The sequence below is a fragment of the Pristis pectinata genome, chromosome 8 (genome assembly GCF_009764475.1).
Source record: "Pristis pectinata isolate sPriPec2 chromosome 8, sPriPec2.1.pri, whole genome shotgun sequence".
Lineage (NCBI taxonomy): Eukaryota > Metazoa > Chordata > Chondrichthyes > Rhinopristiformes > Pristidae > Pristis > Pristis pectinata.
Window position 1 is genome coordinate 18,028,033 of NC_067412.1, and position 24,466 is coordinate 18,052,498.

The 24,466-nt window shown below is 41.1% G+C and overlaps 1 protein-coding gene across 1 annotated transcript in view; it reads left to right on the forward strand.

Moving 5' to 3' along the window:
- Nucleotides 1-372: 372 nt before the first annotated feature.
- The window catches only part of rrn3 (RRN3 homolog, RNA polymerase I transcription factor), a 32,410-nt gene continuing 8,316 nt past the window's right edge, over nucleotides 373-24,466 (forward strand). Inside the window, exons 1-13 of the mRNA XM_052021410.1 lie at nucleotides 373-484; nucleotides 5,137-5,298; nucleotides 7,582-7,687; nucleotides 7,775-7,831; nucleotides 8,458-8,547; nucleotides 8,680-8,809; nucleotides 9,745-9,804; nucleotides 12,026-12,089; nucleotides 14,341-14,410; nucleotides 17,517-17,615; nucleotides 18,736-18,828; nucleotides 20,638-20,764; nucleotides 23,717-23,847. Of these exons, the coding sequence (XP_051877370.1) occupies nucleotides 7,595-7,687; nucleotides 7,775-7,831; nucleotides 8,458-8,547; nucleotides 8,680-8,809; nucleotides 9,745-9,804; nucleotides 12,026-12,089; nucleotides 14,341-14,410; nucleotides 17,517-17,615; nucleotides 18,736-18,828; nucleotides 20,638-20,764; nucleotides 23,717-23,847 (1,014 nt within the window). The 5' untranslated portion in view covers nucleotides 373-484; nucleotides 5,137-5,298; nucleotides 7,582-7,594. The remainder of the gene's footprint in view (nucleotides 485-5,136; nucleotides 5,299-7,581; nucleotides 7,688-7,774; nucleotides 7,832-8,457; nucleotides 8,548-8,679; nucleotides 8,810-9,744; nucleotides 9,805-12,025; nucleotides 12,090-14,340; nucleotides 14,411-17,516; nucleotides 17,616-18,735; nucleotides 18,829-20,637; nucleotides 20,765-23,716; nucleotides 23,848-24,466) is intronic.

Consider the following 24,466-nt stretch of genomic DNA (forward strand, 5'->3'; position numbering starts at 1 on the left):
TAAAGTCATGACTGGGACTAAATAAATTCAAACATCTTATAACTCTTCTCCTGACCGTGTGGATCTCTGCTGTCCAGGCATCATTCTGCGGTCGGGTACCGGTTGCATTCCCCAGGGATTGCTGGAGCACTTTATACCCAAATACGCAGTTTGTTTTCTGGGAGCAAATGTGTCCAAACGGATCACGTACTAAAGCTCTGAGAAAACGACCATCGACCTAAAGGTTGATTCTCTCTCTCTTCGACCTGAGCCGCTTTAGTTTGTGCACTGCATGGGGAGTTGTGCCGAGGGAGGGAGCCTCCCACCGATGAGCAGCCATCGAGCCAACCCCTCGCTGCTGTTCTTCCGGAGGAAGTGTGAGTGTTTCCGAGGCAGGAGCATGGCGCCGAGGCCGGGCGGAGGTGTTGGCAGTGGATAACCGGCAGCGCGGTTCTGGATCGGCCTGTCGCCGCAACGTGTCACGGCATCACCCGCTCATCCGACGGTACTGGGCGCCTCTTGGCTCCGGGGAGGAATGGGTAGCGCTGGGGCCCCGAAGCGGAGTCTGAAGGCCGGTGGAGAAGGTTGCGGGCCTGGTTCGGGGCGCTGCAGAAACGTGTCCACCCCCCCCCCCCGGGAGTGCGCGATCCCTCCCCCCACCACCACCCCCAGACCCCCCCCCCCGGGAGTGCGCGATCCCTCCCCCCACCACCCCCAGACCCCCCCCCGGGGAGTGCGCGATCCTTCCCCCCCCCCCGAGGAGTGCGCGATCCTTCCCCCCCCCCCGAGGAGTGCGCGATCCTTCCCCCCACCACCACCACCTCCAGACCCCCCCCCCCGGGGAGTGCGCGATCCTTCCCCCCACCACCACCCCCAGACCCCCCCCCCCGGGGAGTGCGCGATCCTTCCCCCCACCCGACATCCCGCCCCCCGAGGAGTGCGCGATCCTTCCCCCCACCCCCACCACCGCCACCCCCCAGACCCCCCCCCCCGGGAGTGCGCGATCCTTCCCCCCACCCGACATCCCGCCCCCCGAGGAGTGCGCGATCCTTCCCCCCACCCCCACCACCGCCACCCCCCAGACCCCCCCCCCCCCCCCGGGAGTGCGCGATCCCTTCCCCCCACCACCACCCCCCCCAACACCCCCCCCCGAGGAGTGCGCGATCCTTCCCCCCCCCCCCACCACCACCCCCCCCACACCCCCCCCCCCGAGGAGTACGTGATCCTTCCCCCCACCCCCACCACCACCCAACACCCCCCACCCCGGGGTGCGTGATCCCTCTCCCCCCAGGGAGTGCATGATCGCTCCCCCCACCCCCACCCCCCTGAGGGAGTGCGCGATCCCTCTTTCCCCCTCTCCAACTCCTCCCCCTACCACCCTCCAACCCCCCCTCACGGCGAGTGCGCAATCCCCCTCTCCACCCTCCCAACTACTCCCCCCACCACCACCACCTCCCAACCCCCCGAAACCCCCCCGTCGAGTGCACGATCCCATTCCCCACCCCCCCAACTCCCCCACCTCCCAAACCCCCCCCTCCCCCGCGAGAGTGCATGATCCCTCTTCCCAGCCCACCAACCCCCACTCCCCCAACTCCACCCTCCCAACCCAAACCACCCCACAAACCCCTCCACACACCCCCAAACCCCTGGCAAGCACGATCCCTGGCTGCCCCAACCCCCACCCCCCACCATAGACCCCTAGCAAGTGCCCGACCCCCAGTCACCCCCGGACCCCCCCCCCCGGCGAGAGCGGATCCGCCCATCCGTCTAGTCTCTGGGGCAGTTGGCCTTCCGTCCCTGATTATAGGCATTTGAGCAACTAGTCATAAATCTAGGGAAAGACAAGCTAGTCAGAAACAATCCCTGCTCACAATGTAGTTGTGGCCTTTCCTCTCCAAGGCTGCAGAGTTAGGGTTTGGTTCTAAGCCGACTTGACTGGATGTTCGGTGCTGACTTGCAGGGGACGATTTACACAAAGAGGAATGGACCCATGACACAGTAGATTCAAATGGCCTTCTAGATGAACCACAGTTAATGTACTTGTACAAATGTACTTCTACAAATGGCCTTGTAGATGAACACAGTTAATGCAGCAAGCAGTTAGGAAGGCTAATGGTTTGCTGACCTTGTGTGAAAAGATCAGTGTAGAAGAGTAAGGATTGAGGTGTGACCACTGCTGGAGTACTGTGTTCAGTTTTGGGCTTCTTACTGAGGGCAGGTGTAATTTCAAACAGGTTTAATAAACCTTTGTCAGATTGTTCCTTGAGATGTTTGGGCTCTCCAGAGTTAAAACATCAGTTGTTGGCAAGATAGAGTCATACAGCACGGAAATGGGCCCTTCGGCCCAACTGGTCCATGCCGACCCAGATTCCCATCAAAGCTAGTCGCATTTGCCCGAGTTTGGCCCATATCCCTCTAAACCTTTCCCATCCATGTATCTGTGCAACTATCTTTTAAAAGTTGTTATTGTACCACCCTCAAGCACTTCCTCTGGCAGCTCATTCTATACATGTACCACCCTGTGTGGAAGAAGTTGCCCTTCAGATCCTTTTGAATCATTCCCCTCTCACCATAAACTTATGCCCTCTAGTTCTTTATTTCCCAACCCTGGGAAAAAGACTGTGTGTCAGCCCTATCTATGCCCCTCATGATTTTATACACCACTTTAAGATCACCCCTCTTTCTCTTGCACACCAATGAAAACGGTCCCAACCTGCTTAACCTCTCACCCATTGTTCGGGTGATGGAAACATTGTTGTAAATCTGCTCTGCACTTTTCAGCTTAATGAAATCTTTCCTATAGCAGAGTGACCAAAACTGAACAATACTCCAAATGCGGTGTCACCAACATCTTGTACAACTGCAACATAACATCCCAACTTCTATACTCAGTGCCCTGACTCACGAAGGCATGCCAAAAGCCTTCTTTACCAACGTCTACCTGTGACGCCACTTTACGCATAGATCCCTCTGTTCTACAATACTCCCCAGGACCGTGCCATAGATTGTGAATGTCCTACCCTGATTTGTCTTCCCAAAATGCAACACCTTGCACTTACCTGAATTAAACTTCATTTGCTATTGCTCCATCCACTTACCCAGCTGGTCAAGATTCTTCAGTATATCCTGATGACCATCTTCACTGTCAAATGACACCACCTACATTAGTGTCATCTGCAAACTTACTAACCATGCCTTGTACATTCTCAACCAAATCATTGATATAGATGACAAATAGCAATGGATCTGTACTGAACCCTGGGGAACACCACTAATCATGGGCTTCCAGTCTGAAAAACAACCTTTCACCATCACCCTCTGCCTCCAACCGTCAAGCTAATTCTGTATCCAATTAGCTAGCTCTCCCTGGATCCCATGCGATCTAACTTTCCATAGCAGCCTCCCATGCAGAACCTTATCAAAGGCCTTACTGAGGTCTACATAGATCATGTCTAATGCCCTGCCCTTATTGGCCTTCTTGGTTACTTCTTCAAAAAAAACTCGATCAAATTTGAGAGACGTGATCTCCCACCCACGCACAAAGCTGTGCTGACTATCTCTAATCAATCCCTGTGTTTCTAAATGCTTGTATATCTTATTTCATCAGATTCTCTTCTAGTAACTTACCTACCACAGATGTGAGGTCTATAGTTCCCAGGTTTTTCTTTGCAGCCCTTCTTAAATAAAGGCACAACATTAGCCATCTTCCAATCTTCCAGCACTTCACCAGTCGCTAACGATGATATCTCAGCCAGGGCTCCCACAATTTCTTCTCCAGCTTCCCATTGGTGTTCTTGGATTTACCTGATCAGGCCCTGGAGATTTATCTACCTTCATACATTTTAAGACATCCAGTACCTCCTCTGCTGTAATGTGGACTATCCCCAAGACATCCCCATTAACTAACTCCAGTCTTCATGTCTTCTCCACAGTGAAAGCAGAGGAGAAATATTCATTGAGGACTTCACCCATCTCCTGAGGCTCCACACACAAAGATGTCCACTTTGGTCTTTGGGGGGCCCTATTCTCTCTCTAGTTACTCTTTTTCCCTCAATATACATAAAATCTCTTTGGATTCTCCTTAATCTTCTCTGCCAAAGCCATCTCATGCCCCTTTTTTGCCCTTCTGATTTCCTTCTTGAGTATTCTCCTGCATCCCCTATTCTCCTCCAGGGATTCATTTGATCCCAGTTGCCTGTACCTGACTCATGCCTCCTTTTTCCTGACAAGAGCATCAATATCTCATCATCCAGGGTTCCATTCTCCTACCAGCCTTGCCCTTCACTCTAACAGGAACATGCTATCTTAAATTCTCGATATTTCACTTGTAAAAGCCTCCCACTTGGCAGATATCCCTTTGCCTGCAAACAACCTATTGCAGTCAACTTTTGCAGGATCCTGTCTAATACTGTCAAAATTTGCCTTGCCGCAATTTAGAACTTTAACTTGTGGACTAGATCTGTCCCTTTCCATAACTAATTTAAAACTATTAGAACTATGGTCACTGGTCCCAAAGTGCTCCCCCACTGACACCTTGGTTTTGTTCTCTCCCGAATAGGGCCTTCCAAATATCATCTGAGGAAACTTTCCTGAACAGACTTAACAAATTCCACCCCATCTAGGCCCTTAGCGGTATGGCATTCCCAGTCTATATCAGGAAAGTTAAAATCCCCTACTATGAGAACCCTATTACTCTTGCAGTCTCCCTGCTTATTTGTTCCTCTAATTCCTGTTGCCTATTAGAAGGCCTATTGTGCAATCCCAACCAGGTGACCTTCCCCTTATTTCGCAGTTCTACCCATAAAGCCTCACTGGATGATGCTTCAGTAATTTCATCTTGGACTACTCCCTTGATGTTCTCCTTAATCAGAAATGCAACTCCCCCTCCTCTCTTTCCTGCACCTCTATCCTGCCTATGGCATCTGTACCCTGGAACATTTAGCTGCCAGTCCTGTCCCTCCCTTAGCCATTTTTTTGTAATAGCTATAATATCCCAGTCCAATGTAGCTATCCTTGCCTACCTGTCAGGCCTCTTACATTGAAATAAATGCAATTTAATCCAACAGTCTTTCCTCACTCTCTGCCATGTTGCTGTCTGTCTCGTCTACTGACCTTACTGGCATTGAATTAATATAACTCTGTTTGTTGTATTTGCAGTCTTACTATAACCAGGCACTGAAGCTTCTACGTATTTCCATCATACTGGTGCCTTGCTTAGTGCTTATGAGGAGTCCTAGGAACAAGAGAGCTAAAACGGATCATTATAGTTCTATGTATAAAGAGCAACACTACTGATAGTGCTGCTTTGCTGGGAACCTGGTATGTACCCCTGCTTCTCTGCTGGAGCTCTATAGCCTCAATTTCCAGCCTCCCATCTGCTGATTTGCATCCCTCCCCCCTGCCAATCTAGTTTAAACCCTCCCTGGTAGCACTAACAGATGCTTGAGTCTCTAATCAAGCAAGAAAGGGTTAGTCATTTAGAGAAGTTTAATATAATCAAACCAAGTCAATATGGTTTTACAAAAATAAATCGTGTGACAAATTTGCTAGAATTCTTTGAGGGTGTAACAACCAGAGTTAATAGAAAGGACCATGTAGATGCAATTTATTTAGATGTCCAGAAGGCTTTTGACAGGATGCCACATAATAGACTGGTGCTTAGGATAAGAGCTCATGGCATTAGTGTAACATGGATAGATAATTGGTTATTACACAGAAGATGGGTCTTTTTCAGCCTGGAAGCATGTAACGAGTGAAATGCCCCAAGGATCAGTTCTTGGCTTTCAATTATTTATGATTTATATTAATGACCTGAAGGAAGCAAAGTTTAAGGTATCCAGCTTTGCCACGGACAAAAGAAGGTGGGAGGGTATGTTGTGATGAGGATATTTGGATTCTGCAACAGATAGATAGGTTGAGTGAGTGGGTGAAAACTTGGCAAATGGAGTTTAATGTGGGAAAGTGTGAGGTCATACACTTGACTAAGAGAAATCTAAAGACATTATTATCTAATTGGAAAAAAAGACTGCAGATTGAGTGAAGTGTTAGCAGGCAGGTGTAGTTAGTGGTTAAGAAGGCAAATGGGTTGCAAGGGGGTTGGAGTTTAGAATTAGGAAAGTCATTATTGCAAGAGGGTTGGAGTTTAGAATTAGGAAAGTATGTTACAATTGTGTGGGGCACTGTGCAAAGACGTGGAGGAATTTGAACCTGAGAAGCACAAAATGAAGATATTGAAGGACTCAGTTAATGTAGGCCTCAAGCTCAGGAGTGAGGTGTGAGATGGACAGGACAAGAGTAGTACTGTTCATAGGATAAAGGTAAGCAGAGTTTTGGAAAAGTTCCTGGAGGATTGAAAATGAAAGGCTTTCCAGGGAGGTATTTGAATAATTAAGCTTAAAAATAATGCAGAAGAGGTTTTTGTAGTAGGATACGAAATGGGGAACATGCCATGGTGGAAACGCTTGGTCTTTGTGATGGGGAGGACGGAGTCAGAAACTTGGGCTGTGTGCAAATACTGTGGCAGTGTTCTGAGCTTACTGGTTCTAGTTCATTCTACCGGATAGTCTTGGCAGCAGGTGGAACCATTACAAGGGAACAGAGGTGACAGCATGGCTACAAATCAATGATGATGGCTCAATGATGATGATTCAGTACTTAATTGGAAGAAATTATATCTCATCCAGAACTGACGGTCAGATGAGCAAAATGACAATGCATTGACAAGTTACAGTGGAGGGTTTAGATAGGCATTGAATGCCATCAGTGCATGGTGGAAAATATCAACTGGAAGTTATGCTTCCAGTTGATATTTATAGAGAGAAGCTTGTGGATGAGAGTGGCACAGTGATCCAGTTAGTAGTTCTGCTCCACTGACCCGGTTTCAATCTGACCTCTGGAATTGTCAGTGTAGAATTTGTACTTTCCTGTGACTTCATGGATTTCTCTGGGGGCTCTGGTTTCCTTCCACATCCCAAAGATGTGCACTTTGGTAGGTTAATTGGCCACCGTAAGTTACCCGTAGTGTGGATGGGTGGTAGAACCCGATGGGAATGTGGGGAGAATAGGTTACAGGGAAAATTAGTTGGGGAATGGGAATGTTTCGTGAGCCAGCATGGACTAAGATAATATGAAAATAGTGCGGGCCAGATACATCAAGGATAATCTCTGATAGGAGAACCAAATAAAATGAGGAGGCAATGGGAAGAGAAGCCATTGCGGGAAATTCTTTAGCTAGGTAAGTAGGAGCAGTCACATTCAGCTGGACAATGCAGGAGATGAGTGTTCTACACTATTAAAACTGCAAGGACACTAAAAAGGAATCAGCAGGAAAAGCTACCATAATCACAGCTATTCGATTTATGACTGTTAGGACTGTTTTGGTCCTATGGTACAGATAAATATTCTAATTTGGGATCATACATATAACAGTGGGATAGATTTAGAAGGAAACGTGTTGAATTGAGGAAAGAAGGTTGAAGATGGGGCTATGGTTTACAGGAACTGAATAGTGGATTTTTGAGGAAAGGGATATGTGGTAGATTTGAAAAGGGGAAAGAGGGAGCTGTATACAGCATACAAATAATTGTTTCTAATTTCCTGAAGGATTCCATTGACAATGTTGGGGGAGAGTGAATTCCTCAATTCCCCACCAAGGAAAACTGTTCGATTTGGTGGAACTGTTTCAGAAACCCTAAAGAAGTATAAGCAGGTAAACCTATTAATAATATTTGTATCAGCATATGGGAAATTTTATTGTCTATTTGGACATTTGATTTCAACTCTGCTTTTCCCTCAGGGAGATGCTACAGATTATAATTTGCTGATGACGCAGCTGGTTGATCCTGAAATAAAGGTAATCAACAAATTGTGTTGTTTAGCTTTTCTTATGTTTTTCTTAATGCTCTGGTTATTTGTTTTTGAACCTTTCCAATCCCCAACCAATCATATTTGATCGCTTTATCATTATTATGACAAACCTAAATGTCAGATTCACATCACATCGAATCAATCAGTGTAGTGTAAATCTGGAGTCATTTCTGATCTGACTTCTAAATGAAGCACGTTGAGACCTCCTGATCTGATAACTGATGCTACTGTTACACCGTAACAACCCTTACAAAATCCCTACTACTCCTGTAGTGGATTCAAGATTGATCTTTTCAAATTTTGCGGTGTAGGTAAACTACTTGCAAAGTTTGGTGCACTGTGCTCATCGTTACTTTTTTTTGAGATGCTATGCAACTTGGCTGGGACGTTATCTTAATGACTTGTGACAGCTCTTCGAAGTAACTAGTTTGCTGTAATACATTTCTGGGGATATTCAGAAGATATTTTTAGATACTATATAAATAGATTTCTTAAACTTGAATCGGAGTCTTCATGTGCTAACAGAATTTAGATTAACTGATTAAGTATCATCTCTATGCTTTTAACTGTCACATTTTGAAATCTGTTTTTATTTGTGTATTTTTTTCTCAGGATGCTCAAATAATCAATTGGCTTCAGGAATTCCGTGCCTCTGTAGCGCAGTTGACAAAAGATTTCGAGTACCTCGTTAGCAAAATACTGGTTAGTTTCTTTGCATTTTCTTTCACACATTTCTGTAATTTGCCATTTTGATATTATGTCCTGACAAGATTTGTTGAAGATGTTTAAGCTTTCACACTTTATGCCTTATCTTATTACTTAAATGAATTTCAGAAGCTGCCGTGGTTATGTCGAAGCCTGTTGGTGGTCGAAGAATACTTGGCCTTTTTAAGCAACTTAGTGTCAGCACAGACAGTCTACCTAAGGTCTTGCCTCAGTATGATCGTCTCCAATTTTGTACCAGGTAATTATATATTTGCTTTACTTCTAATATATTTGACAGAGTAGCCTCTATCTTTAAAAAGTGCAGGAGCAGAGCTGTGCTTTGGTTGAAGTTGTTTATCATTCTCCCATGTACTTGTTTTTAAGTGCAGAACACGATTGTAGGGTGTGTATTGATAGACTCGCTTTTGTAAACAGTTGCAATTTACAATTTTTTTTTACTCTAAATTTACTTCCTTATAGATCATTTCCTATTGCTGAACGTGCAGGTGATTTGGTGGCATTTTCTTTAGCTATCGCTTCAAAAAATTAGTGTTGATTCTGAACTCAGTGGCATGCAGACACAATGGGATTGAAATTTATCTTTGATTTAAGTAGAACAGATTTTCTGAAGTGGGAATCAATGCATGGACAGTGAACACTTAATGTGTGTGACAAAGAGCAAGTTCCTAATTTGAGAGTTGCAGTTCGGTACATTATGGATTGGAAACAGATAGTAAGAAGGATCAACCTAAGTTCTGAATGTTGATACCTAATGTTTGTGATCCCATGCTTCACTGGAGTAGCACATTTGAAGGAATGGAAGTCATGTAATTGCATCTTTTGAGTCTGCATAAACCATTGTCACTTGGTAGCGTGGCTTTGTTTCATTCACTAAGCATGTGCTTTTTGCCAGGTGCACAGAGAATTGGGGAGGTAAATGAAAGGCGAGAGCAACATTTGGGAAATGGCTGGATGATATTTGTTTTTTTGGGAGAGTTTGAGGAAGGATGTTGTCATGTGATAGATGGGAGAGACTGATAACAGCACTGGATGTGCTGAAGGGTAACTTTTATTTTGAAAAAGGAGGCATCTGGTGGAAAATAGAAGTACAATTGGGTCACTTTGCAGCTGATAGTAAACTCATCATTTTCATACCCCAATATTTTAAATATTAATCCTTTTTAATATTTATAGGGAGAATTGTTATCCAAGAAAATGGCGTGGATATCTCAGACTCTGAGGATGAAGATGAAAGTAAGTTTTTTTTAAGCACTCTAAGCATGTTAAAGTATGCTGCTTGAACAGTGAAGACAGAAATCATCGTTTCACAGTTTAGAACATAGAAAAACTGCAGCACAGTTTAGGCCCTTCGGCCCACAAAGCTGTGCCGAACATGTCCCTACCCTAGAAATTACTAGGCTTACCCATAGCCCTCTATTTTACTCAGCTCCATGTACCTATCTAACAGTCTCTTGAAAGACTCTATCGTATCCGCCTCCACCACCGTTTCTGGCAGCCCATTCCATGTTTTTGTAATGAGCAAATACATTCCCTGAAAATTTAAACTGATATCGAAATCAAAAAGAATAACCCAAACAAATGAAGCCACATAGTCTGAATTTTATTAACAATATTCTCTGTACAGTTCCTATCTGCAGTAACTTGCACTTCAATGCATTGTTTTGATAATTTTTGTTAATTTCTGTCCAAATAAATTTTGCCCAATTGATTTTGTATTTTCTGTTTTGTCTCTGATTCATCAGGCCTTTTTCATTTTGAATCATCTGTGAATTGACCTTAATTGGTGTTGTAAGTTATCAACTGTAGGGATTCCAAGACTGGTGCCTCATGCACTTAAAATTCCCCTTTTTCCAACTGAACTGCATTTTTAAAAAGGTTTCTTTCATCGTCTTTGAGCCCTTATCCAAATGCAGATTTACCGTGAATCTCTGAGGCTTTAAGCTTTGGGAGAAATCTTTAATGGACAGACTTGATGTTCTTCTGAAGCCCAGGTGCATGGCGTTGTAAAGTATTCAGCAGTCCATTTGGATTATGTTCATCAGTAAGAATCTTCCATTTCTCTCAGCTGCTTTTCACTGGGAAATGAATTTGCAGGAAATGAGTGTGTGTATGATGAAAGTAGGAGTACTTTTAATAATCTACCAGGATCACTTTCCATATATGGCTCACCCATCATGATTGTCAATGTATCACAAATTTCATTAATGGTTCTTTGGCATTCAAGGATAAATATCTTGTATTTGTCATTCATTCCTAAGTTAATTTGTTTCAGTTGTACTATTTAGGAGTGCATGCTTTTAATTTGCTACTTTAAGCATTATGTTCATGCTTGTAAACTCGGTGTCATTTATGGTTCTTATCTCTTCCACTGGATTTTTTTGCTGCTTAATATGTGACTGAACATTGGAACAGAGAGCAACATAATTACCAAAGCAACAGAGATAAGAGTTCCCCTCGTCCTCGCCTTTCACCCTACTTTCACCCTACATCCAGCACAATGTCCATCGTCATTTTTGCTAGCTGCAATGGGATCACATCACAAGCCGCATCTTTCCCTCCCCACTCCTTTCTGCCTTGCACAAGGACCACTCCCTGCGTGACTTCCTGGTCCACTTGTCCCTTCCTCTTTATCTGCCTTTTATCTCTCCTCTAATGGTTCCCATTAATCACCTTCCTACATTTCAGCACTGACAGCCTTTGTGTTTCCGCTTATCCACCTCTCCCCAGCTCCATCTGGCCTTTATTTTTACCTTGTCTGCTTCCATCTATCCCCCATCCACCTCTGTCTCCCAACTGCACATCTCCCCCTCCCCCACCTGCCTCCATCTACCCAACATCCTTCATCCCTCCTTGGTCCACCTACTGGCCCTCTCCCTTTCTTTATACCGGCTATCTTCCCTCCACTCTCAGATCTGATGTAGGGTCTGGACCCAAAACATTGCCAATTCCTTTTCCCCCACGGGCCCACTGAGTTTCTCCAGCAGTTTGTTATTGGCAACATAATTAATCTTATTACTCTGCAGAACAAAGATATTAGGAACTTTTATCTAGTAACCTTTAGATCAAAGATTACTTTTTAAATTTTCTTTGGAAATATCCTTGCAGTTCTCACAACATACTGACTTATCAAAACCAGCAGTTACAAGAACCGGGAGCCCTTTTTTTTGTTGCTACCCTGCCTTGGGGAGAAATATTGGATCTCTTTAATAATCTATAGTTCTGCTGAATGGAAATGCTCAGAATGGTAGGTTTGTGATTATGGACCAACCTTTGAACCTTTTTCACCCATTGCTTGTGTTAAGTATTTCCTGTGTTTTGAATAAATGTGATGTATCGCACTAATTTTCAAAAGCATTGTGAAGCAGTTTTAATCATTTTCCTGTGCTGCAAAAGCATAAATCTGCCATGCCTTATTAGCTCTGAAAGAAATTCTTAACTTATTTTCACTTTGCAGATCTTCCCCGAAATTTTGACATCTGCCATCGAGCTTTGCAGATGATAGCAAAATATGTTCCCTCGTAAGTATCTTGCATTGCTATTTAGTTAATTTGTATCTTCAGTGAGTAAAGTGGAGCAAAGTTTGAAGGAGCATGAATATCCCTCAATGATGATAGACAATGAAAAATTGTTTACTGATTAATATATTTGCTTTATGAGTTTAATGAAGCAAGATTGAAGTAATTGTAGATTCTCTATATTTCTCTTCGATTGAGAATAAGCTCTGTCATTAGCTGGAGCAAACTATACTGACCTTGGGCATTTTTTGGTCTTGTGATCTCATTGCTGCTTTTGTTTAATTTTTTCTTGTAACATTATCACTATTTAACTATTTTAAAATATATTTACAGGAAAATAATCATTTTAAAACTTAATTTTATAACTAATTGGTTTAGGAAAAAATAGTGATGTGATTTTTTTGAATAAAAATCTCTCAAGAGGTGTTTGATTTTACAGCTCTAATGCTTTGCATTGTTTATCAGAATTTATAACTTCCCAGTCCTGCTGAGACTGCACTAGCTGAAGCAGATTAATTTTTCCTTTCAGCATTATTGAGGCAGTGTATTGGCTGAGAATGAGTATTAGCAACCTGATGAGTCACTGAGGGTGAGGTTGGTTAACTTAGCATAGGTCAGTGAATAAAGTTGGAGCATTCATTGAATGCAGGTAGTTGTAATACAGATTGTTGCTGAAATTAGTAGTGTATAACTATCACTTTAGGATGCATTATTCAGATTGTTTTTCACTTATACTTTTTGTGTGGAATTAGGGTAGTATTTTGTTGCTGTGCTAATCACGCTTAGCCGATGTAACAATCTGGATTTTACCTATGCTGAATATTTTCAATTCAAAATTTCTGTATTTGGATTCATCTCGTTGGGGCTAGCTCTCAAGGCTACTTTGTACTTCACAATGCAAGAATCTGTTGGATCAACTGAATAGTTTGATCCAATTATATAGGTTGATGCTTAAGATAATTGAGTTTATTTTATAGTGCAAGTTTTCTGTGTAATTACTGTAGTTAGATATTCCTTAGGTATGTTAATAACCAAATAATTAGTGAAAGTGAGTGCATTGACTCAACTCGGGATTTGTTTCTGCAGTCTAAATTAATGTTCAAAGATTTCCCAATACACCACCAGTAGATGGCAGGGTCATACCATATTTTCTCTACTCATTGGTGTGTAAATTTTATGTTGCTTATATATTATCTTTTAACAGAGTGAAAACAGCTAAAATGTTAACCTGTTAGCTGTAGTCTAGCTTTAATAGTACAACCACATTTTTTTAAAATTGGACTATCCAGACTCCTCCATTGCTTACACTTCTCATAGGGGACTCCAAAACAGATTAGCCTTTATCATATACAATGCATTTTCATAATTAAAAAGATATTAATGTTAAGTATTATTAAGATATTTTTTCTTGTACTTTATCCTACAAAAGGCTGAAATCACGTTAAGAGAATAGAATATTAATTGGTAGACCACATCAATATGTACAATTTCAAACATTTAATGGGAAGATGGCTCCTTTGCAGGTTTATGAGTGTTTCACTCCATTTGTACAGCCAGGCCATAACTATTTTGTTGACTTCCGCCTTAAAATATGGGCAGTTCCTTTAAGAGTTCTAACTTTGTGTTAGACAGTTGGGCCAAACCGACATCCAACGATCCCATCTCTACTTGGGAACAAGCAGGGCAAGAGGGGTTTCATATGCAAATGTATTCTCTCACACTCTCTGGCTGAGCAAGTTTGAATGCCCTAGCTGGAACAGTATGCCTACATTTAAAATGTTAACTGTGTCTCATAACGGAAGAACATTGGAAAAGCGATCAGTTGTACTCACTGTGAAAATTTCTTATTGTTTATTCGTGCATTTTAAGTAAAAATTAACAAGTTGATTTGGAATTGTTCATTGTTTCAATTGATTGCTTTTCGGCCAGCATAGGAGAGAGCTCCATTTAGTCTTCTGTCCCTATTGTTTAATCCTTCCTGTTTGTTCTTGCTTCAAAGAATGATGCTTTTAAGCATAAGAGTTTAAGTAATGCCTGATAAATTAGGGAAAATGAAGCAAAGAATAAACAAAACAAATCGCTCTTTAGTATCCAATCCATTGATAAATTTTTATCTTTTTGAGTCTTGTGGTGTGCCTTGTGATGTTTTCCTATTTTAAAGGTGCTGAACAGATGCCTGTTGTTGTTTCTGTGGGATCTCTTCATTTCTACAATTTCCACATTGAACCAAAACTTTTTCTTTCACTTTTGGCAGAACACCACAGTTTTTGATGCCGATACTAGCTGAAAAATTTCCATTTGTTAACAAATCAGCCAGAACCCTGGTACGTAAGTTTACTTTAATAATTTAATTCCAGAAAATAAGAAAATAAGTACAGTTATAAATGTATGTTATTTAGTGAGGCTATCAATTAATTATAACTAGCTTTTGTGATTAGTTTGTTACCTGCTGGTAATTACTATTTTTATTGAATCTTTCCAGCTATGCCAACAACCCTCTTCACTTGGCCAACCTCTCCCTATAACCCAGTCCCTCAAGTCCTGGCAACATCCTTGTAAATCCTTTCTACATTCTTTCCAGCTTAGTGGCATCTTTCTTATACCAGGGTAACCAAAACTGAACATAATGCTTCAAGTGCGGTCTCACCAATGTCTTGTACAATTGCAACATCCCAACTTCTATACTCAATTGGTATTGGTTTATTATTGTCACTTGTACCGAGGTACAGTGAAAAGCTTGTCTTACAAACCGATCGTACAGGTCAATTCATTACACAGTGCAGTTACATTGAGTTAGTACAGAGTGCATTGATGTAATATAAGTAAAAACAATAACAGCACAGAGAAAAGTGTCACAGCTACAGAGAAAGTGCAGTGCAATAAGGTGCAAGGTCACAACAAGGTAGATCGTGAGGTCATAGTCCATCTCATTGTATAAGGGTCAATAGTCTTATCACAGTGGGGTAGAAGCTGTCCTTAAGTCTGGTGGTATGTGCCCTGACTGATGAGGCCAGGGTGCCAGAAACCTTCTTCACCACCTTGTCTATCTGTGATGCCACTTTCAGGGAACCATGTACTTGTGCTCCTAGGTCCCTCTATTCCACAACACTCTCCTTTTCTTTTTTGATTAAATAAGTTTATTTTCTATGTTTTGAAATTTCAAAAATAAATGCACTGATTTTGTGCACCATTTTTGAAAACCGGATGAAAATACTGTACAATGTCTTGCAATGATTTTTCATTAATTTGATATACTTAGTTTAAGCTTTTCCTATGTAGTTTTTAAATGCAGTGTAAAGAGGAACCTCTTAGGGCAGCATCTCACACCCAAAAATGTAGACTGTTCTTGGGATTAGTAAATGACCTGAATACATGCAAGTACAATCAGCCAGCTGATTCCTTTAGCAAAGTAAAGAAAGAGAGCTTTTTTAACGTAGAAAAAGAAAGCAACAGGTGTCTTGAATGATTTGATAGACACAACATTGAGGTTAAATGTTTGAATAGAAAACAATTAAATGAAAGAAAAAGTAATGTTAAGCACTATGGACAAAGCACCAAAGGACTTTTGAATTGCAAGTCCATTTTAAAGAAATTGCTCTGACAGTTTATTGGATAGAAACATGGCTAGTTGTATCTGTTAAACTGAATTTCACTATCTTGACACATTTAGTCTTCAATAGCACTTGTATGCTGAACATGCCTTCACTTCCCAACTTTGTCACTAGCCTGTCTGTTTTGTTGACTGTGCTTTTTTTCATTACTCCACATCACTTCAAATCCATGTTACAAGCTAAGCACAATAATAATGGATACTTAAAGGTGTTAAGGCAGGTTAACAAAACAGTTAATAGAATATGTTGATTTTTGAGCTTTATAAAAGGGATGCGAAAGTTGTGAAGTCAAGCTAAAACTATAAAACACAAGTTTGGGTTCAACTGGAATATTGTCTTCAATTCTGTGCACTAGTCTTTAGGAGGGATGTTAACGATGAGAGAGACTACAGAAGAGATCTGTTAGGATCATTAGGTTTATTAGGGATGATGAAGTACACCTACTTTGATAGAGTAGAGAATCAGGTGACCACTTCCTTCAATTTAAGAGAAAAACAGTAACATTAGGAAAGACTCTTCTCCCAATCTGCAGTTAGGATTTGGAATGTACTGCTTGCTAGAGTGGTGTAAACTGATTTAATTGTAGCCTTTAAAGGAGCTTGTATGCATAGTTGAAAGGTACAAAAAATTGCAGTGACAGAGAGGATTACTATTAACTGGATTGCTTTTTGAAAGAGCTGGACTGTAGTATGTCAGAAGCAAAATGAGATGCTATTTCTTGAGCCTTAATTGCATCTCATTGGAACTGTGCAAGAAGCCTAAGAGTTTGAATGGAACAGAGAGTTAAAACGACAAGCACTGGAAGCTTGCGAGAGGCAGATAAAGCAAGATTGGGGGAGGGGAGTATGGAGGTTAGAAACAGCTGCCCTCCATCTATCGTTCACCTGCCACTGTCTCCCAACTCCACCCCTCCTTCCCTTGCTACCTGGCTGCTGGCTATTTCCCCTCTCCACTCTTGGGGTGCAGGGTTTTGACCCAAAACTGACAGTTCCTTTCCTTCCATAGATGTGGCTCGACCTGCTGGGGTCCTCCAGTGGATTGTTTGTTGTCTTACTAAGCATCTGGTGAAATTGCAGGAAGAATTAGATTAGAAGCTCTTCTTGGAGTTGGATTGTCTTGCATTTTATTTCATTCCTCCCCCTCCCCCCAGTGTGTATCAATGCAAAGCCTACCGATTTTGTTTTAATTTGCAGTTTTGGACATAATAATTTGAAGGTTTCTGAGTGCTTCACAATAAAAGATTTTTGGCAGATTTCAACTAAATAGTTGGAATGATAAAGAGGTACCAACAATATCAATCCTGAAATTGAGAATTTTTTTTTTATTTTTTGGATTATGATAACAGTGGCAGTAATAAAACGTGTAATGGTTAGAGTAATTATGTCCATTAGATACGTGATGAAGTTGTTTAATGGCTTGATGGTGCTAATTTTGCAGCAAAATTAAATTTTGGCATTAAACAGTATTGGTATTTGTTTTTGAATCCATTATGCTAATCAGTTGTTTCATTTTTCAAGTCGAGATATTTTCACAAAACCAGCAAATTAATTTTGTTATATTCTCTTCCACATATTGTAGCGGTTTTTTTTCTGAGATATTAACATTAGTCTGACTGCTTCCTTTTTGTCAGAAGATAACCAAAATTAACCAAAAAAATTCCATTTTCTTTCAGTTAGCTGGACAATTACCATCAAGTGTTTTAAACTGAAGGATTATAGTTTTGTTAGTTGTTTATTCCTTTACTATGATATTAAGAAGCTAATATGTTATGAAGTTTAAATGGGCCATAAATATGTGTTTTTATCTAATTTTTTTTTAGGAATGTTATGTGCACAATTTGCTGAGGATCACGGTATATTTCCCAGTGTTACGCCTGGAGATTTTGGAACTGGTCATAGAAAAATTCCTAAAGCTGGATGTAAGAAGCTCAGTATGAAATTCTGAACTAGTATTTGTTGATGTTTCTAAGGAATTTTAGACTTCAATCAAAATGACTAACATTTTTCAGATTTTTCAGGCTACTTGATGTTTTGTCCAAGGAATGTCATTGCTTGCCATTCGGGAAAGGACACTTCTATTCCTACTCTGCTTCCTGTCTCTCAACCAGTTCCCTATCCATGTCAGTACATCGTCCTCAATCTCGTGCTTTAATTTTGCACATCAACTTCTTTGTGGGACCTTGGTGAAAGCCTTTTGAAAGTCCAAAACCTCCATATTTGGTGGTTCTCCTGCATCCACTCTACCATTACATCCTCAAAATGTTGTGGTGAATTTGTCAAGCAGGATTCCACTTTCACAAATCCATGGTGACTTTGGCCACTCCATTCACCATTTTCCAAATGCTCTGTCGTTGCATCTTTAATGCCATTTTCCTCCGCATCAATGTCAGTCTAACCTGTCTATAATTCCCTGTTTTCTCTCCCTTTTGTTTTAAATAGTTGAGAGACATTAGCTAACTGCTCCCATTATTAAGAAATGATCCAGAGTCTGAAGAATGTTGGAAAATGACCGCCAGTGCATCTACAATGCTTGAGAGAGAATGAGACTTTCGAATGAAATGTTAAACTATGGCCCCAGCTGCGCATGGGCAGCTGAAAAAGATTAATTGGCATTAATTTGGAGGGGAGTTACACCATATCCTTGCTAATATTTATCACTCAATCAACATTTTTGAACAGATTATATTTCCTTTTATTGGATTGTTATTGTGGGAGCCAGCTGTGTGAAAAAAAAATTGGCTGCCATGCTTAACAAATTTCAGTGGTGACCAAACTTAGGTATTTATTTGGCTATAAAGCAATTTTGGATGTTCTGAAAAAAGTAAAGCATTGTGCAAAGCTACTTTTTTTATTTGACTTGCTTTACATTGGAGAAAAGGAAAACTACAACCAAAAGAAATTGGTGTTATGGAAACATTGGGCAAGCTCTAAAGGAAATGTTGTCTTTTATATTAATATAGCACAAACTTTTCTGTAGTTTAAAATCAATTAATTCTCAAATTGCTGGCATGTATAATACTGGTCCTATTACTTTCTCAGGTGAATGCCTCACGTAATGATATTGAAAATGCAGAAGAAACTGCCGCTGATAGTGGGTTGTCCTCATGTGCAGAGGAAGGCCTCTTTGATATGGTAAATATTTTGTAAAATATTTTGGCTCTAACATTTTCTTTCAGTTTGGTAGTTGAATGCAAGCAATTAAGCCATAGTACAGGATCTCTCACTATTGCCACAGATCTAAATATACCTACAATGGATTCATATTCCATGCTAAAGTCCTTTAAAATAATGAGCTTCTCCCACTCTTATGAGTCTGGGTGGGTTGTAAGTACCTTTTCTCCTTTGCTTTTATACTGTTGTCCTGCACTTTTACATTAACTAGGGCTATCAAATGTTTTGATAAATTCTGCAGGTGATGTTGAGTAGTTTTAAAATACTAATTTGATGATGCAAAATAGTATCTGATAAGCCTTTAAATATGAGCTGTTAAATGGTATAGGCTGGCAGAAGGTGAGAATAATGATGGAGTTACCAGTGCTCAAATTCTAATGAAGAAAATCTGACAGCAGCTTATGGAAATATAAATTAATCATGAACATCTAGGAGTTGTTGCCATTGATACAAAGGTGTGCTGTTGTGGCTTTCTCTAATCAGTGAATAGACAAGAACTTTAACTCCAGTCTTCCATCTGTAAGAAGTCTTCAGCGTGTTCGGTTGTGCTGCCTACTTTATGCAGGAAACTAGAGATCTCCTACAATTAAGGAGTGCTGGTAGTTGATGTTGGGAAAAGGGACATTTATGTGACCGGGATTGCTAGAGCTTTGTGGACAGAGTTCTTCAAGGTCTACTGAGACTGTTACGGTTTAGCTGCTGAATGGAAAAACCAAGTCTGTTTCCTGTATTTTGTCAATAAGGTGGATTTAAAGATTAGGTGTGCACAATACCACAGCTTGATGAACAGTCCTTTGCTTTGGATACATTACAGTAAATGTACATGTAATGTAATTCTTCCACAACAGTACAGTTAATATATTAAATAGGAAGGATGTGGTTGCGCTGGAGTGAGTGCAGAGGAAATTCACCAGGATGTTGACTAGATCAGAGGATTTGAGTTGTAGAGAGAGATTGGATGGGCTGGGCTTGTTTTCCCTGGAGCAAACAAAGCTAATGGATGACCTGATAGAGGTAAATAAAATTATGAGAGACACAGGTAGAATCTTTTTCTCATGGTAGGGTTACCAAAAACAAAGGGGGGCATGTTTAAGGTGAGAGGAAGGAATTTTAATGGGAATTTGAGGGGAATTTTTTTTACACGAGTGATTAATATCTGGAACACTGCTAGAGGAGGTGGTGGAATTGGATACAATCACTTTTTAGGAGATACTTAGATAGGCATTTAAATAGGCAAGGCATTGTAGGATATGGACCTAATGTGACCAAACGGGATTAGTGTAGATAGGCAAAAAGGTCTTGGTGGGCCAAATGGCCTGTTTCATTGCAGTACATTTCTAGAATTGTTACTTAAAGTCAGAAGGTGTCTTTAAGGCATGTCATTTTGAATAATTAATATATAAACTATGTCTGGAGCGAGGAAAGCTTTAGTAACCAAGCCAATTCTCCAACTCCTTGACTTGCACTTCCATCTCTACCATTGGATTGACAAACCAAATTTGGAACAAAAGTAGTGAAGCTGATCTTTGAATGTCAACTTCCACCTGACATCATTTGAAAATCAAGGAAATCAATGCAATGAGAGATTTCCAACCTGAAATGTTAAGTCTATTTCTCATTCCACAGATTCTGAGTGTTTCTAGCCTTTTCTGTTTTATCATTAGAGGAATGTTTACTGAGGAAAATATCATTTTGGAGGACACAGGGTAAAATTATATGCTATCCATTTGTGCTTCCCTACTTGCTGACTTTGGAGTTTTCCCTCAACAGGATGAAGACGAAAAAACTCATTTGATCTTGCCAAATAGTGATGTGATGGCTCATCCAGTGGCTGAACGATTGGACATTCTGATGTGTGTTCTGCTGGCCTACATAAAGGACGTTTGCTATGTCAATGGTACTAATTATAACTTGCTATTCTATGAGGTTTTTTCAAGTCATAAAAAATCCAAATGTTTCACGGAGGAGAGCGCAGAATGTGCAGCATGTGTAAGAAGTGAAACCGACCAAATCCATGGTCAAAAGGATTTAGTCAGGATATTCTAGTGGTTATGTCTTTTTGTTAGGGGAGGTCCTTAATGAATACCTTGCTTCAGTATTCACCAGTGAGAGAGACCTTGATGTTTGTGAGGATGGTGTACAACAGGCTGATACACTAGGGCATGTTGACGTGAGGAAAGAAGATGTGCTGGAACTTTTGAAAAACATTAGGATATTTAAGTCACTGGGGCCAGACATGATATATCCAAGGTTATTATGGGAAGTGTGGGAAGAGATTGCTGTGCCTTTGGCGATTATCTTTCCTCGCTGGTCACACGAGTAGTACCAGATGATTGGAGGGTGGCAAATGTTGTTCCTTTGTTCAAGAAGGGGAGTAGGGATAACCCTGGGAATTAGAGGCCAGTGAGTCTTACTTCATTGGTGGACAAATTACTGGAGAAGATTCTTAGAGACTGGATTTATGGGGATTTGGAGGAGCATAGGGTGATTAGGCACAGTCAGCATGGCTTTGTGAGGGGCAGGTTGTGCCTCAGGAGCCTGACTGAATTCTTTGAGGAGGTGACAAAGCACCTTGATGAAGGTAGAGCAGTGGATGTGGTGTACATGGATTTTAGTAAGGCGTTTGATAAGGTTCCTCATGGAAGGCTCATTCAGAAAGTCAGGAGGCATGGGATCCAGGGAAACTTGGCTGTGTGGATTCAGAATTGGCTTGCCCATAGAAGACAGGGTGGTTGTAGATTGAGCGTATTCTGCCTGGAGGACGGTCTGTCCTGGGATCCCTGCTCTTTGTGATTTTTATAAGTGACTTGGATGAGGATGTGGAAGGGTGGGTTAGTAAGTTTGCAGATGACATGAAGTATTGGTGATGTTCTGGATAGTGTAGGAGGTTGCTGTTGGTTGCAGCAGGACATTGATAGGATGCAGAGCTGGTCTGAGAAGTGGCAGATGGAGTTCGACCCAGAAAAGTGTGAAGTGATACACTTTGGAAGATCGAATTTGAAGGCAGAATACAAGGTTAATGGCAGGACTCTTAGCAGTGTGGAGGAACAGAGGGATCTTGGGGTCCACGTCCAAAGATCCCTTAAGGTTGCCATGCAGGTTGATTAAGAAGGCTATGGTGTGTTGGCCTTCATTAATTGGGGTATCGAGTTCAAGAGAGGCGAGGTAATGTTGCAGCTCTATACAACTCTGGTTAGACCACACTTGGAGTATTGTGTTCAGTTCTGGTTGCCTCATTATGGGAAGGATGTGGAAGCTTTAGAGAGGGTGCAGAGGAAATTTACCAGGATGCTGCCTGGGTTGGAGAGCTTGTCTTATGAGGATAGGTTGAGCGAGCTAGGGCTTTTCTCTTTGGAGCGAAGGACGATGAGAGGTGACTTGATAGAGATGTAGAAGATGATAAGAAGCGTAGATCGAGTGGACAGTCAGAGACTTTCCCAGGACGAAAATGGCTAACGCGAGGGGGTGTAATTTTAAGGTGAATGGAGGAAGGTATAAGGGGAATGTCAGAGGTAAGTTTTTTAACAGAGAGTGGTGGGTGCGTGGAACACACTGCTGGCAGAGGTGGTGGAGGCAGATACATTAGGGACATTTAAGAGACTCTTAGGTAGCTACATGAATGATAGAGGGCTATGTAGGAGGGAAGGGTGAGATAGATTTTAGAGCAGGATAAAATGTCAGCAGAACATCGTGGGCTGAAGGGCCTGTACTGTGCTGTAATGTTCTATGTTCCATGTCCAGAACTGGTCCCACGAAGTAAGAAATGTTCAGGGAAGGAGTCGTAGGGGCACACAAAAGAGGCCAGAATATAGAATTGAAAGTTTGGAGAAGGTTCCAGGGATAAGATTAGCCAAAGCCAGAAAGGGATTTGTAAATGTGCACCAGGATTTTTCATTCCTGGTATTTGAGGGCATTGGTAATGATAGTCATACAGCTTTCGTTGCAGGTGAAGATGAGGGTGGGTTCAATTATGAAGAAGGCTGAATTTAAGTTGAGCTTCAGAAGACCACTTGGAAAAATTAATGGAGATACAGGAGACTGCAGATGCTGGAATCTGGAGCAACACATAAAAATCTGGAGGAACTCAGCACGTGAAGTAGCATCTATGGACGGACAGCATTTCGGGTCGAGACCCTTCATCTGGACTCGAGATTAAGGGTCTCGACCCAGAACATTGATTGTCCATTTCCGTCCATAGATGCTGCCTGATCCGCTGAGTTCCTCCAGCTTTTTGTGTGTTGGGAAAATCAATGCTTGGGTTAACAAAGGCTTTGGTTTTAGATCATGAATAGCAGGAGTCAGAGCACTGATTCCTGTGTTACCCACTGGTTGCAGCTTATCAGCCTGAGAAAGACTTTTATTCCTCCCTTTAACATTCTATGCAATAACCAGTTCTCAGTCCATGTTTGTACATTATCCCAACTTTGTGTACTCTAACTTCCTTATGTAGGATTTTGTCAAAAGCCTTCAGAGTCCAAAAGCACAACATCCACTGGTTTCCCCTTATCCAGTCTATTTTGCTCAAAGATCTCCAGTAGATTAGCCAAATGTAAATTTCTTTTCATAAACTCATGCTGATTCTACTCAATCCCATTACCTTTGTTTCTTTCTTTGGAGATATTGCCTGATTTCCTAGGTATTTCCAGCAATTTTTCCATTTTTATTTCAGATTTCTTACTTATGCTTTTATAAAGCAATTTTTTTATACTTTCATCCACTACAGACAAATGAATTATTAAAATTCAATACAGGATTCAAGACATTGAATATCTTTAACTACTAGGATGCTGTGAGATGTTTCATTATTATTTAGCTTAATTGGATATGTAAACCTTTTCTTTTTATGCAGGTGAGTTGATGATGACCAGGACAAAAGACTTGTACCGTGACTTGTTAGTGGTGTTTGATAAACTGGTCCTACCCACTCACGCTTCTTGTCATGTTCAGTTTTTCATGTTCTATATCTGCAGTTTCAAGTTGGTGAGTGTCAGATAATTCATGAATTGATTTTAGGGTTTGAAAATCGTGGGTTAATGAAGAGGTGATGCAGAATTTTATTGCTGCTGCAAAACAACAAATTTCATGTTGTATGTCGGTGATAATAAATCTGATTCTAATGCTGTGTTTTAAAAGAAACCCTGGACCCCATATCAGATTGGTTTTTATGGCGGGTGTTTAGATAAATTTGGCAAGAATCAGACATGGACTATTCTACAATTTTACATATAATTGAAATGTGACTCTTGTTACTAAATGTTTGTCTTTATTATCAATAAGCACACATAACTTTTAAATGGGTAAATAATAGAGTACAGATTGCATATTTATATTCTTTAATCACCTATACTATTTGCATCATTTTGAAACATAGTCACAATTATTAAACCGGGAATGCAATTAAAAAGCAGTCTCTCCATGATGGCTATGCAGATGTAGACTGCTAATTGTAAATTCGCACTTAGAAGCTGCTGCACATAAAAACACTGTCAAAGAGATGTACAAAGAATCATTTACTGCACTCTTCTTTACCCCAGTTACATTTGCCATTCCAGATGACCGTCTCAAGATTGCTAGTCACATCGGTGTTTTGAAATTTAAT